Source organism: Dermochelys coriacea, chromosome 10 (genome assembly GCF_009764565.3).
Source record: "Dermochelys coriacea isolate rDerCor1 chromosome 10, rDerCor1.pri.v4, whole genome shotgun sequence".
NCBI lineage: Eukaryota > Metazoa > Chordata > Testudines > Dermochelyidae > Dermochelys > Dermochelys coriacea.
The window spans coordinates 53,206,251-53,232,811 of record NC_050077.1 but is presented as its reverse complement, the minus strand read 5'-3'; the positions used below and the strand labels follow the sequence as shown (position 1 = coordinate 53,232,811).

At 39.6% G+C, this 26,561-nt stretch overlaps 1 protein-coding gene across 1 annotated transcript in view; it reads right to left on the bottom strand.

The window, feature by feature from the left end:
- Positions 1–26,561, bottom strand: part of VPS13C (vacuolar protein sorting 13 homolog C) — a 194,547-nt gene that overhangs the window by 52,970 nt on the left and 115,016 nt on the right. The window contains 15 exon segments of the mRNA XM_038418760.2: positions 1,076–1,202; positions 1,409–1,542; positions 3,508–3,636; positions 3,978–4,142; positions 5,445–5,549; positions 6,775–7,164; positions 9,126–9,420; positions 16,506–16,627; positions 17,317–17,477; positions 18,387–18,651; positions 19,578–19,733; positions 21,483–21,572; positions 23,216–23,581; positions 24,782–24,874; positions 26,163–26,392. Coding sequence (XP_038274688.1) covers positions 1,076–1,202; positions 1,409–1,542; positions 3,508–3,636; positions 3,978–4,142; positions 5,445–5,549; positions 6,775–7,164; positions 9,126–9,420; positions 16,506–16,627; positions 17,317–17,477; positions 18,387–18,651; positions 19,578–19,733; positions 21,483–21,572; positions 23,216–23,581; positions 24,782–24,874; positions 26,163–26,392 — 2,828 coding nt within the window.

Genomic DNA, 26,561 nt, shown 5'->3' with positions numbered 1-26,561 from the left:
TATTCCTCAGCACTTCGGGATCCATTCCCGCAGACCGAAAGGAAGACAGAGCGCGCACTACAAAAAACGTTGAAAGATGGCGCCAAATGTGGACGGAAGCACAGGGGTTGCTGGGATGCGAAACGATGCATCACGGGGCATTGGGACAGGACCCAGAATGCCCTGCACCCCCCCTTCCCACAAGCCAAGGCACTAGAATGGGAAGAGGTGCTCTGTGGGATAGCTGCCCATAATGCACCGCTCCCAATGCCGCTGCAAGTGCAGCAAATGTGGCCATGCCAGTGCGCTTGCAGCTGACAGTGTGCACGCACGGCAGTGCTTTCCATACTGCGCTCTCCGAGGGCTGGTTTAACTCAGCGCTCTACATCTGCAACTGTAGCCATGCCCTAAATCATTTTTCTCTCCTACCTGCATGTTGTACGTGCTGCTGAACTCTGAAGTAGCTCACAGTGAGCAACTCCTACAGTGCAGTACTCTACTCAATAGAAGTGTTTCTGCCTAGTGAGGGGAAGGACATCAGGGTTGTGATTTTCCCCAACCCAGAAAAAATACATATTATATTCTGGAAAATAACTGCAGGAAGTGCTGCTTTCACCTGCTGCAGTCCAAAAAGGAATAATTAGAGTGTACACTGTTCACTTTTGATGCTGGTATGAGTGACCATCTTCACTTGCTGCACCACTTCCTCTTTCATTGCCTCCTCTCTTTAGAGGTGTATCAGCAAAGACAGATTTCTAGTCCTGGCAGCAGTAACAGTCTACCCTTCTTACTCCTCATTCATACACAGCCTGCTTATTAGGCTGATTAATGTTTGTTCCAGATAAAGGAAATTGGGAGATCTGAGTTTTGCCCTACACACAAGAGCTTACAAGATTCTTCAACATACTCTCAAGTAGAAACAGCAACTATACAAAAGGTTACCTATGTACAGAAACGAAAACCATGACCTAACAAAAGCTCTTGCATTTTAAATGACCATATCAGAAGACTAGGCATAATCTCCAGTCTCTCAGTGAACTCATGTTTCTAGTTTAGGTCATACCTTCCCTCCCCCAATTTTTTTTTTTAAATGTACCTTAAGCAGATCGTGTTCACCGACATTTTGCGCATATGTCCAAGTTAGTTTTCTTATTCCAGTAGGATCTGCCCAGGCAAACAGTCGCACCTCCTTTGATTTTAACTCCATCTCGTCCTGTAACCCACTGTGATAAAAAAAAGAAGGTAAATAAGCCACTGAAACTCATGGCATAAACCAAGTTTAATATGAAGCATTGTATAATATCAATTTCTTATCTTCATTATACTGCATTCAAGTAAAGTGCACAAGAATTTAGGTTCCTTACCTTCAACAGTAAAAACCTGATAAAAGTTGGAAAAAATAGATGGCAGAATTCTTACTTTTACATACCTCTGTTTATATTTAAGCGTGTCCCATGGAGTCTGGTTAATGATAAGAGCTGGAGCAGCTCCCTCATGGTAATCTGAGAAGTTTATGACTGTAGAATTTTCAGAAATGTTCACATTTACCAGTATGCCTCCATTCTGTTGAAGATAAAGACTTGCACTGTATATAGTTTATTAAATATAAAATATGAACTGTAGTTACTGAAAATTAACTGAATCACTTTGCATTATGATGTACCCTTTATAAACCATTTATAAATGAACGTACGTTTTAAGCATGTTATAGATGCACATATTATGTATAATGGATAGTCATAAGCAACCTAATGATCTGCTGAACTCTAATTGTGAAAATGATTAACCAATTATTAAACCATTTATTAACCCTTTATACACTATTTACAAATGTAACCTTAATGTAGGTTGTGACTGATTTTTAGTTAAATCTTTGAAGTAGCTTAAGATTATTTGTTTCAGTGTACTGGCTGAAATAATCACCTTAAAATACTGAAGATGTTAGAACTTATATTCAAACCTTCATATTTATTGCTTCTTATGTTGGCATTCCCCATGTAAAAAATGGCAATGTTAAATAATTCTAACGAAAACTTTAATGGTTAATCACAGAGAAAATCATCCTTTAAAATGGAGACAGTTGTACATGTGTTCCACAAGCTTTAAGGGGTCAGCACTTTTGTCTTTGGATGGCCAGTATCTTTTGGCGAGTGAGGGAGGCCTTTCCTGGGTATGTAAAAGGTTCAGTCTACCAAGCAATCAAGCCTGAAAAATCTTTCCCTGCCTTCTGAATCTTGTCTCATATAAGGAAGAGCAGAGGGTCCAATATGGCTTCCAAAGTCACAGCCACTCTCCCTAGTCATGTGAGGGTTACGAGTCTGAGAACAGTTGTGTCAAACCTTGCTATGTGTAGCTTCAGAGAAGATGCTCCCACACAGATGCTACACCTCATTACCTTAGGCTGACTTTGTTTTTCTGTGGAGTAGTGTCGGGGGGAGGGCGCAGTTGTTATCAGTGAGGAGTTCTGTTGGTGGCCCTATTCAGCTAACACATGCCTTCTGAAAATCTAAGAGGACTGGAAATAAAAGGGACTGGAGGACTTACACTCCGCTATTTGAAAATTAAATTTTATGTCAAAATTTCAAGTTAAGATGGAAGTACTAAATCTACACTCCATTTGCACTGTAGAGACAGAGGATTGTGAAAAGAGGAGTGGCCTAACCCTAGAGCAGTGGGACAAATCCAAACTGCCTTCAATATTTGCAAAGAAAGGCACAGCCCCAACAGTTTAGATCAGGCTGCAGGTCAGGATCCAAAAAAGGGAGTCAAAGATATCGAGCTTACATATCCTCTGTTTCTAACTATTTGAAAAAAAAAATGTAAGCGTCTCAGCACCTCTCTCCAGACATCTACAGTCCAAGGTCATCCCCGACAATCAGTTGAATGACATGCCTAACAATCTGTTCAACCATTCAGTGTTTGGTTTTGATTATATGTCAAGTAACTCTGCTTTGAGTGACTTGTTTGAGTATGCAACACTTATTTGCCTAGAATTCACAGTGGCATATAATGCAAGTAAAAAATTCAAAAATGTTATCAGTTTAAACATGAAACCATTTTTATACCATACTAATAACTGTCCACTGTTTGTCAAGAATGCTACATCACATATCTTTAGGATGTTTTAATAGCTTAAGCATTTGAGATACATAAGTGATCTTCCCTTCTGTTATGGTGGTGCACACATCACAGCAAATCTTGCTGCAAATAAAGTAAACAAATTGCAGGTGACTTATACCATTCTATTTATAGATCAATACAGCTGTGCAGTTCTTTATAAGCCTGTGAAGAAGTCAATTCCACCTAGTTTCATTCATCTAACAAGAAGAATTTTTAAAAGTACAAACTGCGTATCCTGCATAAGCACAAAGTGCATATCCTGCTACATTCACCCTGACTTTTCAATAGGTACTTTAAATCTATCTGCCAGCACTCAATGCAGAGGACTAAGGAATTACACTGAATTGGTTAACCCCACAAACATAACAAAATTATAGAAAATATTATTATTTAAAGTCCAAGACTCACCAACTCTTCCAGACTTAACAAAGTGCCATTGTCCTGTGTATTACAGAAGAATGGTTTGGATGCACTTTCACAGCCCACCACTCTGACACATAATTTACCAGACAAATTTTCAGGCCAAAATGGAAGACACTGGGGAAAAAAAGTCAAACAAAGTACATATGTAATATGATGATAATTCAGCAATATTGTTATAAAGATTAGTTAATGACAAATATGGATTAGTCTTTCAGATATTCTCCCTCCATACCGGACATCCAGCAGTACACATTTACACTGTCACTTACTAAGTTACTCCATCTATGATGATCTAAGAATCTTATATCAGACTACCCACTGAATTTTCTTCATTAATTTGACAAACAGCTCAGCCTGATTAACAAAAATATGAGTATTTGTTTCTAAATATTTTACCTTACACAGAATCATTTGTCTATTTTAGAAGCATCTAAAGCAATACAAACAAAGAATACCTCTGAAGATGAGAAATAATTCCAGTTATGAGTTGGCAAAGAGCCATTAGACTTGATTTCTCCAACTTCCAGCTCCAGAGAAGAATTGTTTGCTATGGTGTAGAACGGAGTTAAGGTAACTATTCTGGTGAGATTAAAACTACTCATTTTGATGCTAACTCCAACCTGTTGAATGAAAATAACTTGGTTAAACTCAGCCCATATCTCCATGGTATTTTCATTTGCTTGACATGAATAAAACAAGTGGAAAAGTAAACCTATATGTGATCCCATAAAGTTATTCCTTCTACATATTTATTATCCTATTAACAGCAATACCCAAAGGCCTCAGCTGTTACTCAACAGTAACAGGACCAGTACTAGAGACTACTCAAACTCCAAGGAATAGAGACTGTACCTCCAAAGAAGTGTGTGATATACCCAATACAATGGACAGAGATTATTTTAGCAGTGGTATTTTGTATTCACTTAGAAAAGGGAAACCTAAGGAGGAGAAAATTACTGTAATAAAGACATGAGATAAATATGGCTTGATCAATGCATCCGATGAAGTGAGCTGTAGCTCATGAAAGCTTATGCTCAAATAAATTTGTTAGTCTCTAAGGTGCCACAAGTACTCTTTTTCTTTTTGATCAACGTGTGTGTGTGTGTGTGTGTGTGTGTGTGTGTGTGTGTGTGTGTCAGATTTTCGAAATGCTATTGGGAGAAAAGTGACAGGCTGTGGATTTAGCCCGATGAACAGAGCAAGAGATGAAAAATGGAAAGTAACCAGAGGTCAATTTGGCTTTTAATAAGACAGGGGTTGGTTCTAAAGGGTGATTAAAAAGGGGGATAAGTGGTTTTGGTTTGATGGGAAAGATAAAGTTTATCTTTAAAAGGAAATGTTTGTGGTCTCCCTATAAATGTTTCCATTTTGCCCCTAGGATGGTTATTTCAATATCTGCAAACAAGGTAATGTTATTTAGTTATCCGATATTTTTTTTTTAAGATAGCCACTGTATATAGTCTGAATCTGATTTTTCAAAGACTGACACACAAAATTAAGTGCATACGTACTATTTTATTTATTATTTGTAGCACCAGAACTGCCAGTCATGAACCAGGATTCGCTGTAGTAAACATTGTACAAATAAATCAAGTATCTGCAACTTGACCATCCATGTCTCTAACTTATCTGAGATAGCATGTGCATCTTTGAAAAGGTAGGCCTTACCATGTCCAAATATTTAAACATCTATTTTCACAAACTAGGCCTGAATCCCCAGGTGGCCTAACGACTGGCCACCAAATGTCAAACTAAGTGGTATTATGCATACTAGTGTGATTATGTTAACAAACCAATGCACCCAAGAAAAATAAATGAAATATCAAGTTGGCTTTTGTTAAACTTATTTGTATCCAATATAGTTAATTACTATTATTAGGCTTCAGAAAGATTAGTAAACAAATACAGAAAGTAGGCCTTACCAGATAGTCCCTGTCATTGCCTGGGCACTTTACACATCCATAACTTCCTACAGTATCAAGGGAGAAGCTAGTGGACCATGAACTAGTTGAAATACACAATTGGATCTACAGAAGAAAAAGCATTTTTAAAGTATTTTTAAGTAATTTTAAAAACTTAAGAAGTTCATATGCTGACAGCAAGATTATCCATATTGTATTATATTAAATATCTAGCCCAATTGTGTAATGGCACAGTGGTAGGTCGTATGCTTTTGAAAATCCCACCCATGATGTATTACTAGCAATTTCACCGCTGCAATTCCAGCGAGCTGGGTTACTAAAACCATAAAGTTCTCGGGCTCTGGCAAAGTCGAGCACTGCAGCAGAAGATAGATGATCACTAGAAGAGCACACAAAACCAAATATGTCATCTGCCCTTAGTGACTGCAGCATGTAGATAAAGAGGGAAAGGAAAATATATAAATGATTGTAGTCTCTATTTAAAAGGTCAGGGTAATAACCAAAAGATGCTGTCAAGACCAGTCTTCAATTGCTGACAACTTAAAGCTGGAACATCCAGGACTAAAGGCCTACATAATCCAAAAAAATATGAAAAAAAAAAAACAGTAATACTAACAAATTGTTTCATTTATTTTGTCACAGAAACACTTCTTTTTTAAAATCACGACTAATGTATTCAACACAATGTACCCTCAGACAATGTAAATTTAACAGACCCTCAGTCTGTTAAATTGACTATGATTCTAAACAGCTGTGAGAGAAACAATAGCCTTAAAAATCAAAAGTAAGCTACTATCTCATGTGTCCGCCCTCCCACTTAATGTACCTCTCTTCAAATCTAACAAATAAGAAATTAAATTGAGCAGCCACAAGACAATAAAAGCATCTAGTCCCTACAATAAGATATAATTTTCTCCTCAAAATTACAACTCTATTCATTATAATTTTTGTAAATACAAGATTAGCACTGCTTCAAATTTACCAACATTTTTAATTTCCTTTTTTTTTAAAAAAAAGTTGCACTCCAGATTATATCAGTGCAGAATGAACTAATGCTGCATTGCCTGCACAAGTTGCTCCCTTGTTTCCCCAAACTTCCCCGAGATATTGGGAAGAGAAAGACGCAAGAGAGAAATAAACTAGTGTTAATTTTTCTTCCCAAAAGGAGAGCTAAATTTAAACAAAAACACAAAAATATTGATGTTATATTGATTATTTTTAAACAAGTATTGATACTGAAGCAGGGTAAGAATTTCAAGGCCAAGCATGAATAATGTCAACAGTTAAATTCCTCATTTGAGGATATTTTAAAAGAAATTAGGTAGCATACCTTGTTTTTACTAAAAATGTTCCTTTTCTTAAAGGAAAACAGGATAGTATCCCTGTAATCTGCTGGGTGTTTCACATGTATATCTTCAGCACGATACTGGAGAACCCGGGAAGTCTTATTGATTATCCAATAAGGACTGAACACAGACAGGATCATACGGCTACCAACTTGCCTAACATGTACATAGATATCTATTGTCATCATATCTGTGGAATTGGAAGTAAAACACACAGGAAAAAATTCTGGCAGCCCATTATGGACTCTAAAATGTCCATTCCAGTTTTTACCCTGATATTTTATCAGAACTAACTCCATTATTTCTTGATTGATTCTTGAGTGAAGAACATCAGCAGCACTCCCTTCTAGCAACTCATGAGCTTCTGCGGTTCCCTAAAATAAAAAAACAAATAAATTTTAAGAGGCTTACTGGTAAAAACTATACAGTCTTGAACAGTGGTTACCTTCAAAAAGAAGAGTACAATAGTTGAAATTCTACTTTTTAAGTCTTACCTATTTACTTGACTCTAGAGTTTCCACTAAGGGATAATCTTTGATTACAGACACACAGTACAGGGCCATCATGACTTCCCACTGTACACAGGAAACCTTAAGAACTCATGGACAAGCCAATATATTACAGCATAATGATTAATCATCATCATATTATTTCAAACATTCTCTTAATAGCTATATTGGTCTAAAGTCCAAACTCAGTGTTTCAGCATTCAGTAAGGCCAGATGGGGAAAAGACTATCACAAATTTAATCTGGTTTCAAAAGCTAAACAGATTAAACCATCAACAAGGGGATTCTTATACAACCCCTTTCATTCAACTATTTCATAGTTAAAGAGGTATTTTACAGGTAGCACAGTAGCGAAATCAACTTGCCTCAAGTTACACATAAAACCCATGGCAGATCTGCAAGCTAACTAGGTCTTTTCCTCCAACTACTAGAACATACAAGTTTAGTTTCACAAATTGAGAGCTATTTGTTTCTGTGAGAGGATCCCCTGCCCAGGGACAACAATTTCTCTCCATACAGGATTACACTCCCGTTACAATTTTGGATCCAAGCATGACCTACCCAGTCAGCCTGTCCCAAGTTTTTTGAGAGAAATTACTGTAGCAACCAGCTCTACCTACAAAGTTTTTTTTAGTAACCATCATGATTAACTATATAAATAACTTAATTGGGCTAATTTGTGGCACATTATGATCCAGAAGCTCTCTCAGAAACTCTGTTTATTTTTTGATAATTATCTGTCCATCCAAAGACACTCTTAGTTTGGGACTAATATAGTAGTAGTATTCTGAAGCCCTAAGGTGGGCCTGTGGTGATCAGATGCAATTAATGCATTTTACCTCTCATCAATGAAGCCAAGACACACAAATCAGCTGGCGATACCAGAAATAAACATTAAACTAGTGCTCTTCAATGCCTCAGAAACGTGTGCAATGAACACCAGGCTGCTTCTTGGCAAATCATGGGATAAATATCAATTTCCTTTAGGCCAGGAGGCTGAAACACCTCACAGCAGTCATTTTAGGCTGTCTGCCGCTGTACAAAAGCTTAAGAGGATTTCATTCTTTTAGGGGTCGTTTTCTTACAAAACAAAAAAACAAAACAATCCAAGACAAAAATGTCCTTACTTCTGCAATACTTTAGCATTTTAGCTACAGAGTTAAAAGTTTTTGGGTGTATTTTTTTTTGTTTGTTGGGGTTTTGGGGGTGGGAATGAGAGCACGTGTGCCCAATGGATTTGGGGAAAAGGATGGGAGGTTATTGTCCTACTACTCTTTATGGAAGTCTGTCCTCCTTTAATGTGACACTGGAAACGCTTCTCCGTGTTACCTCACCAAGGAAGTGAGGAAGGGGAAATTCTCAAGAAAGCCATTAACTTCTTCACATTTCTAGCCAAGTTAAGTGTTATAGAAGGCCATCATGAAGACCTAGATCAATAGTCAGAAAAAAAAATCTGGTGTCCATCAGTTTTGACATTTAGCAATATGGTTCTCCTTGGCACTAAACTAAGGTATAAGTGGGGAACAATTTTCCTTGTATGAGCAATATTTGATGCTCTAGAAAAACCTGGTCAGTAACCACTGTTACTCCAGGTGGATGGCAACACAATAACTCCAACTGTCTCTGGGTACCAAGTCTCACCATACAAAAACACTTGGACTGACTTGGGATGAAGAAAGACTCCAACCCACATCCCTTGCCCTAAATTCCAAGAGCCAATGTAGTCCACAGAATACAAAACTTAATATCTTCTGTTTATAGATGGAAATCATTGAATGCTTTCCTTAAACTGTATTTTAAAGAGTCAAGGTTAATTAAATTCCATACCTCAAGTAAATATCTCAAAGAGTATGGCAGAAGATTCCTCAAAGTGAGCGCTGGGTAAAGATGGATAATGTAGGCTGGATCCCAGTCCTCCCCGTGCATTGCAATAAAGTTTAGTTGATCAGGAACAGCAGTTGTCATGACTATTAGAGGTAAGAAGCTTACTTCAGTAGAAGGGCACTGTAACATACACCTCACTTCACTGCTTCTATGAAGCTCTTCTCTCCAGGCAATGTAAGTTGTGGATTCTTTAAATTGACCTTCTAAGATCCCTGTTGGTTGAATAAATAGATGGCACCTATGTGGAGGGGAAAAAAAAGACAAGAACAACCAATAGAGCCTTCACAAACACACAAGTATGAACAACACATTTAATTTTAGTCTAAACTTAAATAGAATAACCTAATCACTCTAAGTAACCAAAAAGCTCTGAAATCCCAAAATGATTAACCCTTTATGAAATAAAAAATAGTGCATCAGGATTATCAGAAAGAGTAACAATCAACCACCTTCCCGGACATTCATAGACAACAGTATAAGAAAAACTTATAAAAAGATGGTCTATTCTTTAGTGTTTGTAACCTGGATGAAAAAAGACATTGCAGCCAATACAGGAGAATTCTATATTAGACTTTGTCCTCTGGAGTGGTTGGCTATCCTCAGATGGAGGCTTCCAGCAGCATAGACCTTCCTTCCGAATAGGTCCATGCGTTCAGCTTCCTTAGATTAAGGGCCGGTGCCTGTTGCCCGACACTCCTTCTCATTTACTGCTGAGACCACCAGAGAGCAAGGGTGTGGGTGTGAGAAGAGGTACTCGTAGCCCTCGGAAGGGACGAAGTACTTCCTCTCAACTCCTCTGGAGGTGGGCGGGATGGAGGCTGGTGTCTGCCACAGGGTCTTATTAGTGCTTTGGATGGTCTTTATTAATGGCAGTGCCACCTGGGAAGGCCCTTCTGAGGCAAGAACGTCCACCATTGGGTCCTCTGCCTTGAACACTTCCTCTACATGCAAGCTCATGTTGCAGGCGATGTGATGGAGGTGGTCTTGGTGTGTCCTGTGGACAATAGGCGGGTGCCCTACGGCTGATACTCCTGCTAACACCTTGTCAGGTGAGGAAGATGAGGTTGCCAGCAGTGGTACAGGGTCCTCCCTGGCCCTTGAGCTGCCTGTGTTGCTCTTGGACTGCACCAGGCTCCAACACTGGCTCCTCAGGGGCAGATGTCTTATGAGGTGCTGGCAGGTATTGGGCAGGTTACATGCCCACCTCCTCAGTCTGCGGGGGCAGCCAGGAGAGGGTCGCTTCAGCTCCCCGTGGAGCAGGTCTATCCTTAGTGACTGGGAAGGAGGGCATCCTGAGGTCACCGATCTAGATCTTCTGGAAGGGGTACCATGGGCCTGATGATAAGTCTAGTGGGTCCATTTCACAGAGGGGTCCCTTCAGCACTTGCTCAACCTGTGCCGACTGTGCCTTCAATAGTAGGAGTCTATCAGAGTCTGAAGAACCCAAGGGCGAAGACCATGGTGGTGCTGAGGCCCCATGGGTTGGCCATCGGTGCTGTGAGGAAGAAGCAAGGGACTAGTGCCATGACGATCTTGCCGATGATCGGTGCCGACAGTCTGGTGAGGGAGACCGGTGCCACCTGTCTGGTGATGGTGATCACCTTCTGTGCTCTGGTGCCAATTGTAAGGGCGTTATGGACCAGTGCAGAGGTATGCTTGGTGCCGGGAAGATGGAACGCTGCACCTCTGGTGCCAGGCACTTTTCCGCTGAGCACGGTGCTGGGGAATGATGTGGTGATGGCGATCAGGAGCGGTGCCAGGCACGATGCCGGACTGGCAACTGAACGCTACACATTGCAGGCTTGCCTCTGGACAGTTCTGGTCTCACCGGTACCGGAGGCTTGTTCCTGATGACCAGGGGGCTGGGCCACAGTCAGAGAGATCCCTTGTGGCCTCAAAGTGTCCAGGGTGGAGGGTGGCTCCAATACCTCCACCTGGCCGTGCCGTGCCGGAGAGTCACTTTGTGCCCGACTAAACAGTGCCTTCTGGGGTGCTGGAGTTGATGGCACCAACTCATGCTGCCTGGGAGCTGGTTCCTTCTGCGCATGCTGTGAAGCATCCCCCAGCAGTCCGGAAGCTCTGCGAGGGGAGCATTCTCTCTCAGGCTTTTTGCACTTGTGAGGCACCGGGGAAGTGGAGCGGTGCTGGGGCCCTGTGCCTTTTTGCAGTGCTGGGATCACTGATGCTGAGGGTCTCCTGCAGTAGAGGACTTCCTTGGCCCCCAATCGCAAACCAACACTGGAGCACTCTACACTGAGGCGCTTGGTCCCAAGCCTTGGCGGTCCACAGGCACTGGGTGAAGTGCAGATTCCATGAACAGCTGCCTCAAATGGAAAACCCAGTCCTCCTTGGTCCTGGGTTTAAACGCCCTGCAGATCTTGCAATGCTCAAACTGATGAGCTTCCCCCAGACAAGAGTCATGGGGGTCACTGTTCCTGGGCTCGTGGCATGCCCCAGAGCCCCGAAAGCGGTGAAGAGGTGGAAACGATCACACCCTCTATAGTAACTAACTACACTAACAACTACAAAACAATAAACTGAGAAGGAGAACAAGTAACTAGGCAAAGGGAGCACTTGTGAAGCAAGCGAGACAGTTCCAACGCTGCCATGGACGGTAAGAAGGAACTGAAGGGGGGTCGGATTGGCCAGGTGATATATTGAGCGCTATGAAGGCGCCACTCCAGGGGGCTCCCTAGCCAACCCGAAGGAAACTGCTAAGGGAAAAAGTTTCTGACAACTGTGCACACGGCACACGCACACCTGATTGGAATAGATGTGAACAAGCACTCGAAGAATTACTAAAAATTAATGGTAGCTTACGTACAAGTGATCATGCGTTGACCACATTTATAATATGCAAGCAGAATAAAGTCCAGACCAGTAATATGTATACTTGGTTCTTTAAGAGAGTCAATTTCACAAAGCTGAAAACTATTATGACCCCAATCAGCTGGGAGGAAGAATTTAATGAGAAAAATGTGCATAATAATTGGCAATCATTAAAGAATAGCTTACTAGACACCCAAAAAGCCACAATCCCACAACTGAGGAAGAAGGCAGTACTGGTCTATAAACTGACCTGATTTAGAGGGAAAACCAAGGCAGCTGTGAAAGAAAGAGAGAAAGAGAGAAAGAAAGGGGAAGCTGATAGTAACGAATATAAATCAGAAGTTAGGAATTGTAGAAAACTGATCAAAAAAGCCAAGGGATAGATACAAGGAAAAATCTATGGCCAGCCAAGTTAAGTACAAGAAGGAGGTTTTTTTTAAATATATTAGGAACAACAAGAATCCCAACAATGGTATGGGCCCATCATTAGATGGAAATGATAGAATCATCAATAATAATGCAGAAAAGGTAGAAGTGTTAAATAAATACTTCTGTTCTGTATCTGGGGACAAAACAGGATCTAGCCCAGGAATTGGCAAGACTTTGGCATATGGCCCATCAGGGAAATCCAATGGCGGGCTAGAACGGTTTGTTTACCTGCAGCGTCCACAGGTTCGGCCGATCGCAGTTCCCACCGGTTGCGGTTCACCGTTGCAGGCCAATGGGGACTGCGGGAAGCAGCGTGGGCCAAGGGATGTGCTGGCCGCTGCTTCATGCAGCCCCCATTGGCCTGGAACGGTGAACCACGGCAAGCAGAAGCTGCGATCAGCCGAACCTGCAAATGCGGCAGGTAAACCAACTGTCCCGCCCTGCCAGCGGATTTCCCAGACAGACCGCATGCCAAAGGTTGCTGATCCCTGATAAAGCCTCATTGCGGAATAGTAACACTTTCTCCATTCCACAAGTACCTCTGGAGGATGTTAAACAGCAGCTACTGAAGTTGCACGTTTTAAAATCAGCTGATCCAATGACTTGCACCCAACAGTTTTAAAAGACCTTGGTGAGGAGCTTGCTGGACCACTAACACTGATTTTTAACAAGTCTTGGAGCACTGGGGAAGTTTCAGAAGATTGGAAGAAAGCTAATGTTATGCCAATTTTTCATAAGGGCAAGTGGGATGAAAAGTGGGTAATTAGACACCTTTCAGCTTGACATCAATCCTGGAGAAGACATTGAAACAGCTGATAGGGCACTCCAATTAAGAACCGAAGGAGGATAATGTAGATAATACAAATTAGCACGGGTTTATGGATACTAGATCCTGTCAAACTAACCTGAAATCTTTTTTTGACGAGATGACAGGTTTGACTGATTAAGGTAATAGTGTTGATGTAACGTACTTAGACTTCTATAAAATGTTTGACTTCATACCACATGGCATTTTCTTACAAAATGAGAACAATATAAAATTAACATAGCACACATTAAATAGATTAAAAACTGGCTAACTGATGGGTTTCAAAATATAACTGTAAATGGGAACTCATCACTGAACACGTCTGTGTCCCAAAGGGATTGGTTCTTGGCCCTATGCTATTCAACATTTTTATTAAGGACCTGGAAGTAAACATAAAATCATCACTGATAAAATCTGCAGATGACAAAAATTTGGGGAGCCATAAATAATGGAGAACAGAGCACTGATTCAGAGTTATCTAGGTCACTCAGTAAACTGAATGCAATCAAATAATGTATGTTTTAATATGGCTAAATGTAAACTTATACATCTGGGAAACAAAGAACGTAGTCGATATGTACAGGATTGAGGACACTACTCTGGGAAACAGCGACTCCGAAAAAGACTTTGCAGTTGAAGTAGACAATCAGCTTAACATGAGCTCCCAGTGTGATACTGTGGGCAAAAGAAATAATGTGATCCTGGGATGCTTAGAATCTATGAACTCTAAATTTTGTAAAGTCAATAGAGACAGAGGGGTTAAACTGAGTCCTTATGAGACACTAAATGTAGTTTATTTCTAAAAAAAAATCATAGAATATCAGAGTTGGAAGGGACCTCAGGAGGTCATCTAGTCCAACCCCCTGCTCAAAGCAGGACCAATCCCCAACTAAATCATCCCAGCCAGGGCTTTGTCAAGCCTGACCTTAAAAACCTCTAAGGAAGGAGATTCTACCACCTCCCTAGGTAACGCATTCGTGTTTCACCACCCTCCTAGTGAAAAAGTTTTTCCTAATCTCCCCCACTGCAACTTGAGACCATTACTCCTTGTTCTATCATCTGCTACCACTGAGAACAGTCTAGATCCATCCTCTTTGGAACCCCTTTTCAAGTAGTTGAAAGCAGCTATCAAATCCCCCCTCATTCTTCTCTTCCGCAGACTAAACAATCCCAGTTCCCTCAGCCTCTCCTCCTAACTCATGTGTTCCAGTCCCCTAATCATTTTTGTTGCCCTCCACTGGACGTTTTCCAATTTTTCCACATCTTTCTTGTAGAGTGGGGCCCAAAACTGGACACAGTACTCCAATGAGACCTCGCCAATGTCAAATAGAGGGGAACGATCACATCCCTCAATCTGCTGGCAATGCCCCTACTTATACATCCCAAAATGCCATTGGCCTTCTTGGCAACAACGGCATATAGGGAATACTGCTAGTACCAACTGTGGTGCAATACAAATGACTTATCAAACACAGTGAATAAAGTGAAAAAGGCCAACATTTTCAAACCTAGGTGCTAAAGTTAGGCTCCTAAAACTATATTTAGGCACATAAATATAAGTAGCCTGATTTTTCACAGGTGCTTAACAAACCAAATTCCCAGTGAAGTTAATAGTAACTCCAGGTACTCTGTACTTTTGAAAGCCAGACTACTTCTTAAGTGCCTAAATACAGGTTTGAGGCACCCAAGTTTGAAAATTTTGGCCTAAGTCTTTATAAAGATTTGAAAGGCACATTAATTTACTTAATGCTTAAAGGGAGCCACTTAAGGTTTATTTTCAACAGCTGCTCTAAAGTTGCAGTTGAAGACAGAAATCAGTATGTTGCTGATTAAGAGATCTGGAGATACAACTATTTTCTTTTTTCTGAGAGACTGCTCTGAGTGACCGACAGTGGGACAAATTTCAAAACTGGCTTCTGGGAGTATGCACATATTTGGGCATTTGTGCATTGCAAAACATCAAAAGCCATGTTTACACTGGAAAAATTTGCCAAAAAATTCCCATGAGTTTTCACTGAATTGCTGTTAGAACTAGTCCAACTGCTAGTGTACAAAACTCTCCCATATCAGAGAGCATTTTTAGCCATGTTTTAGTTAAATCTGTCGATGATCAAGTCTAATTATTAAGGAAAGATAAGAGACCCTTAGGAGAAGCAGAGGTATTTTCTCCAGCAGGGAAGAAAGAAGACTCCCAGGAATGAAGCCCTGAGAGTTGCTGCTCTGCAAAATAGGAAGGAGTGACCCAAAGGCGCCCAGGAGGGGTTGATGGGGAGAAACTGAAAAGAGTCCAGGAAGGGACTTCCAATTAGGTCTGACTCTGATTCCACTGTTTAATTCTGGTTTAGCCTATGATTCTTTGGATATATAATTCACCTTAATGAGCGTTTCACCAGGCACAGGATGACAGGAAGTTAAATGAACTGTGACACCTGGAGACCTAAACGGAAATATGGACATTGGAGACTCAGATAAAAGCCTATCTGCCCCTCCCAAAATCATCTGTCACCTTTTGAAATGTCTGCTTAAGTAAGGCTCACAGTTCTAATATCACATCTGTTTTAGGCAAGAATTCCACTGACATGCAAGCGTTTAGAAATTTCTACATTCCCTCATGTTTCAAAGCACTGAAATTCACAATAAACATCAACAACACATTGTAAGTAAGATACACTATAAAGGAAAAAAGGAGTTAAAAATTGGGGAGGGGAAAGGGAACAATGGAAATAATAAATGATTATTCAAAAATACAACAAAAAAAGCCAAAGTGTTTCAATGAAAAAGCATGTAAATGCTAGACCATTCCTACCAAAGATAATGGATTGACTTTGCCCCTGGATCTTAGAAAAATCTCCCCTCATTGCAAGTTATTTCAGGTCAGATTTATAAAAATGTTAGATTTGCAAATGCAGTTATGATTAGGCAAATAGAGTAATTGTTCACAAAATATAACTAACCATGGTTATGTTCATGCAATACAAGTAACTGCACAAATGTAAACTGCGATCATTTTGAAAGACCATTTGCCCTTCATTACTACTATTTTGGGGGCTTTTTTAATGTACCCAGTTGCATTATATAATTAATTTTAAAAAATAAATATCATTTAATTCAATTGTGACAAAAACCCAGCACAAGATGAGTATGGAGTGGTACCTAGTAAGATTAATAGATTGAGTTGGTAAAAAAAATATTTTGATTCAAATAATGGTAATTTCACATCACACGCTGTAAGATTCGGCATAACAGTATAAGGGTACCTGTATGAATCTAAAGGAACATGGAATTCCTCTTCAGGCTTAGATACTCCTATTGGCTCCAGCAGTCTAACATCTCTAATGAATTTGTAGATTGTAAATGGGACAGAGAAATGATTCTTGATCTATGATAAAAATGTATATGTCACGTTTCATTAAATACATTTCACAAATTTCAAAATAAAAATATGAACTTACATAACGTACAAAAATTAGTAAATCTAATTAGGATGCTCCTTTGAAAACTGAAACTTACAAAGGTTTGTCCTCAGAAAATAACTAACGTGTACATAAAGCAAAAAAAGCAATGTGAAACATCAAAACAACACCACCACAATCATGCTACTTTGGAGCCCTCAATTAAATAGTATTACTTGCTTGGAAGAAAACATTGCATCTTGCAGTACAAATTACATATTGAAAACATATAGCTTAGAGCTGCAGGAGAGCCAATTTAAGCCACAATTTAATAACTAACTACCATCTTTAAAGGGAATGTAACCAAGGTAGCACTTCTATCCATTATAGGTATTTAACATAAAACAGATTTTTATACCGGCATATGCATACAACATCTCCATTCAAATCCTACAACTCAATTAAAATTACAATCTAAAATGTAAATTTAAAGCAATATTACTTACATTTATGAAATAATTGCTTTTACTTTATATGTTCGTGTTTGCTTTTTGCTGAAAAATAATCTCAAAATGTATTGAGAAAAAAGGAAGCCCAAGTTACTCTCAGAAGCAAACAAACTCTAAGCAATGGCCTTGGGCTTATTTAACTTTATGCATTTTATTATACATTTTACCTGCAGAGGAGACCGTATGGTAATAACTTTATTCCCTTCTGTTGCATCTATCTGTACCAGAACAGAGTCCGAGCGGTTGACAAGAGGAGTTCGTACACTATGCAATTGTCGGCCTGGTTTTGCTATGGGGATGTTTGCCACTTCTGTACAGCCTAGAGGCGCTGTTTTACAAAACAATACTGGTATGTGATTCTGCAAAACTTACGTAACAAATCATTACCATTTTCAAGCAAGCATGCAATGCCAGCCCCTTAATAAAATTACCCCATAGCCTCCAACGTAAGAAATCCCCAGGTTGTATTTTTGGCCCACGATAACTAGAAAATAGTTAACCAGAAGGGAAAATTAAAAGTAAGTTTTAAGTCAATAATGGCTGGGAAAACCAAGTATGATACCACCAGCTTCTACAACAGATATTTGCTACATAATGGATATAGATCATGAGGCACCCTCAGCCTATTTGTTTCACACAGAAACAACTCAAGATTCTTAATAAGGAGGAGACGGGGGAATGCCAGTACAGTAGGATCCACACTATCGTACTCCCTCCAAGGAATTGACCAGCACAACCTTGCTATGTGGGAACTCCTGACTATCCCAAAGAGATTGAATCTAGCTATATAAAGTGAGTGGTGACAAGTGGATCTCCACTGGGGAGGTCAGCAGGCCAGCTGAAGTGCAGTCGCATCAGCTCACAAGCTCTCCTAGTCCTCTGATGGAATGGCAAGATGTTCTACCTGCCTGTGCTTCTTACTAACTTTTAGTTCTATTATTAGGGAAGTAAAGGAAAAGAGACTTGAATTTTCCCCACTCCTCTTTTCCCAGCACCCAAGTCAGTGTTATGAGAAATTGACTATGGAGTGGCAACCCTGGCTCTAGGAAACATCCAGCAGGGACAAGAATAATGACACTTGCCAGCTGGTGGCTAGCAGTTATCTCCAGATTGAACAAGGAAATTCAGTGCTTAAGTTTGATCACATGGTACCTGGCCCATGGACTACCCTAGTAACTCTCCCCTGAATCTCTTCACCAAGCACAATTGCTACCAACAGTCATCCCTTGCACACTACCTAAGCTCAAAGTGAACAGGCAGCTCTCTTGACGGTATAACGCCGACAGCTTTCCTTGATGCAGAGGTTCCAAAACTGAATATTCCAGTTCCAATTTCTGACCAATTTCTACATCATGAATATCTTCTTTTAAGGTTGAACCAACCACTCGAAGATTGATGCTAGGATGCACTTTGAGAGGGACACCCAGTGCATTTTTCACTGTAAAAGGAGCCCTATCTTTTAAAGAATAATCAAAAGTGGAGGCAGTCCCTTCAGAAAATGCCTGTAAGAAAGTACAACAATAAGATTTTTAAAGGATAGTGGTCATGATAGAATAAAACATCTTAACCAGTAAACAAAAACATCCATACACAATACTACCTTCTTTACAGAAGCAACAGTATATACGGTATATCACAAAGTATGTGCTTTTGGCATGATTGTATAAAAGCAATATTTAGTATTTTGAAGTAATCTGGTATTACATAAATTAATAAGAGTAATTTTCACCACGCTAAAACATAAATTCCACTAATATTATTATAACTTATTATTCATAAATTAACAATGATCATATAAGTCTGATATAATTACCACCTACATAGATAAACCCAATTTATATTTAGTAAAGTATCAGTAACCAATATCCATACAATAGAACATCTTCTGGGACATGAACAAGCATGTCCTACCTCCTCAGGAGTAAGAGGAAAATACAAAAGAAGTTTAGCACACTGGTGGGCTGCAGAGGCTTGCTTCCATTAAATTTGAAGGGCCAACTGTCAGTAAGTATCTTTTTTCCCCAGTATGCCTATTGAAAGGCTAGGCTACCCTATAATGGAGACCAGATTGATCATGCAACATGGGGAAGGGCTGCTTCTATGTCTTGTACCAATTCAGATTAAGTTACAAGACTCCAACTCAGTCATTTCCCTCCCACATTTTCTCCCTTTTGAAATCCTATGTCAGCACCTCCATTTTCATAGTCGAGGGAGCAGCTGGCTTCTTTCTGAACAAGTCAAACTCACTTTTTAATAGCTAGAAGGATCAACTGTATAGCAAAAGAAAGAATTCACCCCATCACGAAAGACAGAAAATGAGCGAGTGGACTCTCAACCTGACTGGCCGAGCAGAACACTACTAATAAGAATTCAGGACTGGCCACAAACAAAATTAATTCATGACAAGTCCCGTATTCAATAAAATTACCTTGGCTAAATTATTGAAAACAGCAAGACAACATTTGGATATTGTTATATTCATTGTATCCTTTGAAGAGATGTTAACCACAGTTTGTGCTTCAGGAAGAACAACAAAATCATCCCCAGGTATCAAACTTTTATCTTGTATAGGGTTAGTCTTTATCTAAAGGGAAAAGACAGCATTAAACATTCTCTTTGTCTAATTTTATAACATGAACACAAACTGTTTCTCCAAATTTAAGTAGCTTTATGCAGGTTTGCAATTTTCTTTTAAAATCATACTTCACAAATGTGTTGAGAAATCATTAGCAAATTCCTTTAGTATGATCTTGTATATATAATTTATTTCATACCCACCAACATTAAAAGTCAAACATAGCACTGTTTTCTGAACTGTTATAACATATTCTGCTGCACATTTATCATGTGGTGCTCAATGACTAATTGGTTATTATGAATTAATGAGCAATCTGGAAGATAATGCTGCAAGGTGACACTGAGGACCAATAGAATTCCTCATTTTATTTTCTTTAATATCAAGACAGGGACATTTGGTGGATTCTGTTGCTTTCATTCAGGAAAACAGTCCAATGGCTTTTATTTGTTAATATATGTAAGGATAAGAGTTTTTCCATTACCACCAATATTCAGGATCTTGCATCTCAAGTGGTAATTGCATTCATTTCCAAGATGTCTAAATTAGCCCTTAGCTCTTCTCTTCACCTTTGTCATATCGTCATCAGCTGGACCTCTCTCTTTTGAAGATACCTCCTTAGGCTCCAGGGTCTTGTTAGCAGTACAAAGAGGTAAGCTCCCCTGAAGTGCTTTTCTGCTGCCTTCCCTATGTCTCAGACTAGGGGAGAGTTCTCCTCCAGAGATCTCTTCACCTTTTTGTCCGAAAGTGGTTTTTAGTATCATCACTGTTGGGTGATATTGATTTTTTTGTTTTGTTATTACTTTATCCTCCTACAGTTTTTACTAGTTCCTTTAGCTTTCTGATTAGTTCTTTGTTATGCTCTTAAATATTTTTTTCTTGAATATCAAGGGTCCCAAAATCCATCAGAAACTAGAAGAGGCTGTAAAAATTCTCTCTCATACCAAAACATCAGTTTTAGTCAGAATTTCCAAGTGCAAATCTTATTAAAAAAAAATGGGATACAATCTGCCTATGGGGGACAAAGATTTATTGGAATCCAAAACCAGTACCAGGTGGGAATTAAAGTACATGGCTGTTACTTAAAAGTGCACATTACAATATCCACAAAGGCAGCATTTTCTCCACCTAGGCCTAACAGCATCTCTAAGAAGTGTGGATAAATTACAATTCCCTCTCTACACAAGGTGTTTTTAATCACTAGTTAGCAGTAACTATTATCTTGGCAAGTTCTCCTGAAAGCTTGTGTTGCCCCTCTTGACAGTAAGACACATTTAGTATCATGTACAAGGAAGAGGCTATTATATTTATTTTGAAGGCAGCCTCCTTGAGAATTCCGCAAATAATATTCAGCATTTTCAACCCTGACAGGTCTGTCTACACTGCAATTAGACAACTACAGTTAGCCTGTGCCAGTTAACTCTGGCTTGTGGGGCTGCGGCTGTTGGGCTGTTCCATTGCAGTCTAGACCTCCAGGTTCAGGCTGCAGCCCAAACTCTGGGACCCTCCCACCTCACAGGATCCTAGAGCCTCAGCTCCAGCCCAACCCCAGAAGCCTACAGTGAAATTAAACCGCCCTGCAGCCTGAATTAGCTGGCACAGGCTAACCGTGGGGTTTTAATTGCAGTGTACACATACCCTCAGTCAAAGAGGACAATATCTGGGAGGTCATGGGTCAGCATCTTAATGCATCAAGCTAAAAAAAAAGCTGTATGTTCACAATGAATATTTCATATATTTTCCGTTACGTTTCCGTACTTCAAGTTTTAAATTCCATGGTTTCCTTCCTCCATCAATTCGTTCAATAAGAGGCTCCCACACTGCATAAGTTTCATTGTAATAATGAACCTGAAAAAAAATTAAAATTGGGTTGGAAAAGCAAAGCAAAGCATATTTTTAGATCACTCCTTATAGTAGTTATAATATCATCATGTTATGAAAGCATATGCATTTCTTCCAACTCAAAATTTCATATAATGGTTCTTTCATTGGGTTAAATATTAACTATTGTAAGAACACAGACCGCTTTAATGTGTTTAACGAATATCTTTTATTAAAAAACATGTATAACAGATTGCACACCAAGCTTAGTTTCCTTACCTTTCATAGCACTAGACGTCTTTCTCAATCTATCACTTAGAAATTGTAACTAGCTCTAAATCTGGCTTCGCCTGGACATTCTGATAATTCAAGTTAGTCTATTAGTCAATTCCTAATTCATTAATGTAACCCATTGTGCCCTCCCACAGCACCAGTGGGCAGCATCTGGAGACCCAGAATTCTCAACAGTGTGAGCAGTTCTGGACTCTGTGAGCTGTTCGGTGGGGTTGAGAATTGAACACAGGGTGGGGATGTATGAGAAAGGGATTAGAGCATTAAGTAATAGACCCCTGCCAGCACATTCACAGTCCTGAACTACAGGAATATCTAGTGTACAGCTCATTAACATGTGTCCACTAACAAGTTAATGTTAACCTTCCCAAGCTGCAGGGACCCATTCCTGCCACTTGGACAACACCAGAGATTATGGAGTAACTCTTGGGGTCTTGGTGACCTCCCAACCCCATGTGGGACTCAACACCCTCTACTGGGGAGAATTCATTAGAAGGAGTTGTGAGGACAGATATTTTAAACACTAGCCAACCATGAGATAGATGCAGTAGCTGTTGATAGTCTGTGGCTACAAGTACTAGAAGCTAGGGGTGTGATTCCCAGCTTGCATAGACCTACTCACACTAGCCCTCATTGAGCTAGCCTGATAAAACCAGCAATATAGCCGCAGTAGCACAGGCAGCATCAGCAAGGGCCAACGGCCAACTACCCACAGTATGTACACATAGGGTTCAGGCAGGTTGGTACTCAGGCTGGCTAGCCTGTGCTGCTGCTGCTGCTGCTGCCGCCATGTCTACACTACTAGTTTCAACGCACTAGTTCGATGAAGACTAGAGCTCCTATGTCTAAGAATCACACCGCTAGCTCACAGTGTAAATATAGCCTGTATGGAGAAGAGGAACTACATGAAGTATGATCATGCACACTCAAGATCACCTTTTCCATAGAGATTAAGAGGGATGAGGTTCATCACCAAGACCCCAAAGGATACGCAAAAATGTTAAAGAAGTAGAGAGGCAGATGATTTTTATTTGCTAGGGATTTTTAAAAATAATTGTTTACATTTTTGGAATCAAACTATGCATACTGGTAACATTATGAAACCACATTACGTTATAATGGTTTCTCCTGTCTGCCCCTCCTCCTTTCCCTGTTATCAGTTCTTAGACGGATTACATTGTCTCTAATGCGACTGACTTCTTGGGAGTATTGACTATGACTACGTATGCATTTTTACAGCACTAGTACAATGCTAGCCCAATGGTTATTGAGGACTTTAAGCACTACTACCTAAAAAACAAACAATTGTCTTTTAGCATTTCAAAACATTTTTTCTGCCTGTAACACTTAATTTGGAAGCATGAATTGACCCCACTTACCTCCAGTGTCAAATCAGCAGTGGCACCCAACAGGGAAGACCAGTTTTTAAGTGTTCCTGAAAATGCTGATTCTATTAATAATAAAGGAACAGTACGATGTCCCAGACCACATTCCAAGGTGATTTGAACTGATTTCACACCAACGTCAAAATTCTCATTTTTAAGAGTGTGCTCACTGTCCGTGAAAGTTTCAGTTGCTTCCATGGCTACATCAACACCAAGGAACCAAGCATTGCACTGGTTAATGGGTTTCACATCCCACAAGTTTCCAGAATCACTTGTTGTCCCTTTGGAATCCTCTTCCTTGGCCTTTGGTTTTATGGCAGCCATTATAGTCATCACAGTATTCAAAATGATTGGTGAAATCTTTAAGAATAAAGAGTCTCATTTGTAGCTTACTGGTTTTTTTTATTTTATATGTAAGCCAGATGGAAAACAATTAAACATTGAAGATATACCCCAAAAGTGTGGGACCTGTTATAGGTTATCCACCATCACCTAGATAAGGCATGTATCTGATTACACAAACAAGTAACAACTTAAATTTGGAGCACAAAAATGGCCATCATCCCTAAGTGTCTCTCACCTATGGTTCCTAAAATCCTCACCAGTTTTCCCACACACATTCTCAGAGTTGTAATTGTATTCTTGATGCTCTAACTCACAAAGTCCTAACCTTCTTGCTCTTGTGCACAGAGAGCCTATATTTTAACAACGTTCTGATATATACAATGAACACCATCTCTGCTAAAATACTACCAGTTTTCTTGTTTAAGCACCAACATTTATGTTAACACAAAATATTTATTTAAAAAGCTAAACTTGTTGTATGGTACCGGTACATACTCTACAGAACTTCAACCCAAAGTTAATTTTACAGGCAAGCCACCAACATTCTTATTGTCAAGACTTGCTATGAGTGGTGAAATCTGATTTACTGTAATACACCATATGAGCCAATTTCCCAGATATGATTAGAACACACATTATATTATTATAAAAATGGAGAGTTATCAATAATGTCAAGTGAAGATTCTTAATGTAGCTATCCTTAAATTACTGATCAAGCCATTAAGAGATATTTTATGACGGTTATTAGTGCTTCATTCTAAGAACTATCAAATTATACCATTTGCACACAAAGTAATTGTGCATAAATTTAAAGCAACTATTAACTTAAGTTACAGATGTAGGTCTTGCACTCAGTAATAGGGGAAATGTGTTTTAAAAACAGGAAAAACCAGTTGTGAAACCAAAAAGACTGGCTGGAGACTCAGGAAAAAGGGTACTGATTTTTTTTAACTGACCAGATTTCAAACTACCTGACTATATAGCAATACTAATTAATAATTTAGTTCACTGCATTTTAAAATACCTCTGAACTATCAGTGCTTGTTCACAGTGGTATTGCCAAAATGTGTTAACATCCACACCAAAATTACACATAGAATTTTGATGATCTAAATTGGAAACTTTGGATAGCAATAAAAGAAAAAAAAATGTTAAAATTTTAATCTGAGAAGCGTAATTGCTTTTTCCAAGTCAATTTTTAACAATATTACTAACCTTTATAATAAGTTGTTCTATTGTCACTGCCATAGTTTGTGATCCTGAAACATGTGTCATATTTTCCACAACCAAAGAACAAGGCTGTAACACCTGAAGGAGTATTTGAATTTATGGTTATAAAATTAATTCCAAGCTTCCATCTTTAAAAAAAAAAATTCCCCACATCTTTCTTATTAATGGCCAAAGAGACTTAACACTTGGCAAAAAGCATGGAGCTAAGCAGCTGTTTCAGGGAAATACAGTCCTCCCATACTGATTTTATGTGGTCACATAGGAGCTATCCAAATATGGGATGCTGGCATGGAGGTAGGAGCTCCAGTAGCCGGGCACCAGATACTTTCCTGTGAGCAAGAGGACTGAAGGGCAGGGAGGGACAGAGCTGACCAGATTCCTGGAGCAAGTAAACTATTTCCTGAAACGAGGTTAAACAAGTTACGCCCCACACTTTCGGCAAAAGAGAGGAGGAGTCCAATGGGCTTCCACAGTGCTATTTCTGGAGTAATGCTGTTACCAGTTGCCCATAGTTAAGGCTAGCCCTACAGACTCAAATCTAACCCGTAATATGAACTCAACAGTTTTCTATTAACTATTCTTAACTCATCATTAAGAAGTTAACTTTAGTTTCCTAGCTACAATACGTTCTTGCTATCATCAATTTCTGCTTTATGCTCAAACTGTAGCTCACAGACTTGTGCTAAAATCGATTTTTAAATTAAAAAAACCCACTATATAATCAGCGTCTTCTCTAGGAAGAAATCTTTCACTGGATGTGCTTATTCTCCATAGTTTTACAACTTTTTCTGTAATACTTCTACTTGAAAGTAGAACTTTCCCTTTTCCTTGGGGGATGGGGAAGGAAGGGCAGAAGCAATTGGAGAGATGGCTTATGGAGCTCAGCCATGTTGGCCTGTGAGTAAATAGAATGAAATGGAGCTGGGGACATGGGGGTTAACAGTATGTTTGTACAAATCAGAAAGAACATGCCACCCATACCAACTTGATGTTTTAATTATATGTTGCCTCTCTCCACATGCAATATTGACACAACAGATATCAGCAGGGGTGCTGAAGCTGCAGCTTCTTTGATTTAAGATGAAGGGAATATCACAGAATTCTCTAGTTGATCCCATCACTTTTGGGACTTGCTCCCTCCCCTTTGACCCAAATCAGTTATCTCTTCAGGGCACAGTACAATAGCTCTGCCCTGCCCCCCACCCCATCTTTACACATGTCTTCATGTTACCCTGGAACTGAGCTGGACTTTTTCCGGGGGGGGAGGGGGAGGGGAGGAGGGGTGCACGACTGATTAAAGGCTATATGAACCAACAGTTCTGTGTCTAGTTTCCTTGTGTGTGAAGCATGCTAATAGGTTTCTTACAGTGGTGATATTCTTGTCCTGCTTTTCTCTGAGGAAAGCACAAGCCAGCACTTTTACATCCTTCACTTGAGCTGTCATCCTTTGTGCAAGCTTATCAGATGATAAAGAGAAATCACACTGGAATGAAGCTTTTAAGGCAGGAGCATCAGCCTTGGTCAAATTGGCAACAAATACAATTTCTGGGTCCAGGACCACTGCTTTTACTGTCATGTTTGGCCATAAGGAACCCTCTGGGCAAAAAAGAAAAAAGTACTGAGATATATACTTATATCATATCTTAAATTACATCATCAGAAATGCTATCCAACAATTAATTTATGGTGGATTAAGAAGGGCAGTGATTTTATACAGTAGAAAAAAAAAAAATCTAAAGAAACCTGTTCCTAGTTTCTGATCCGA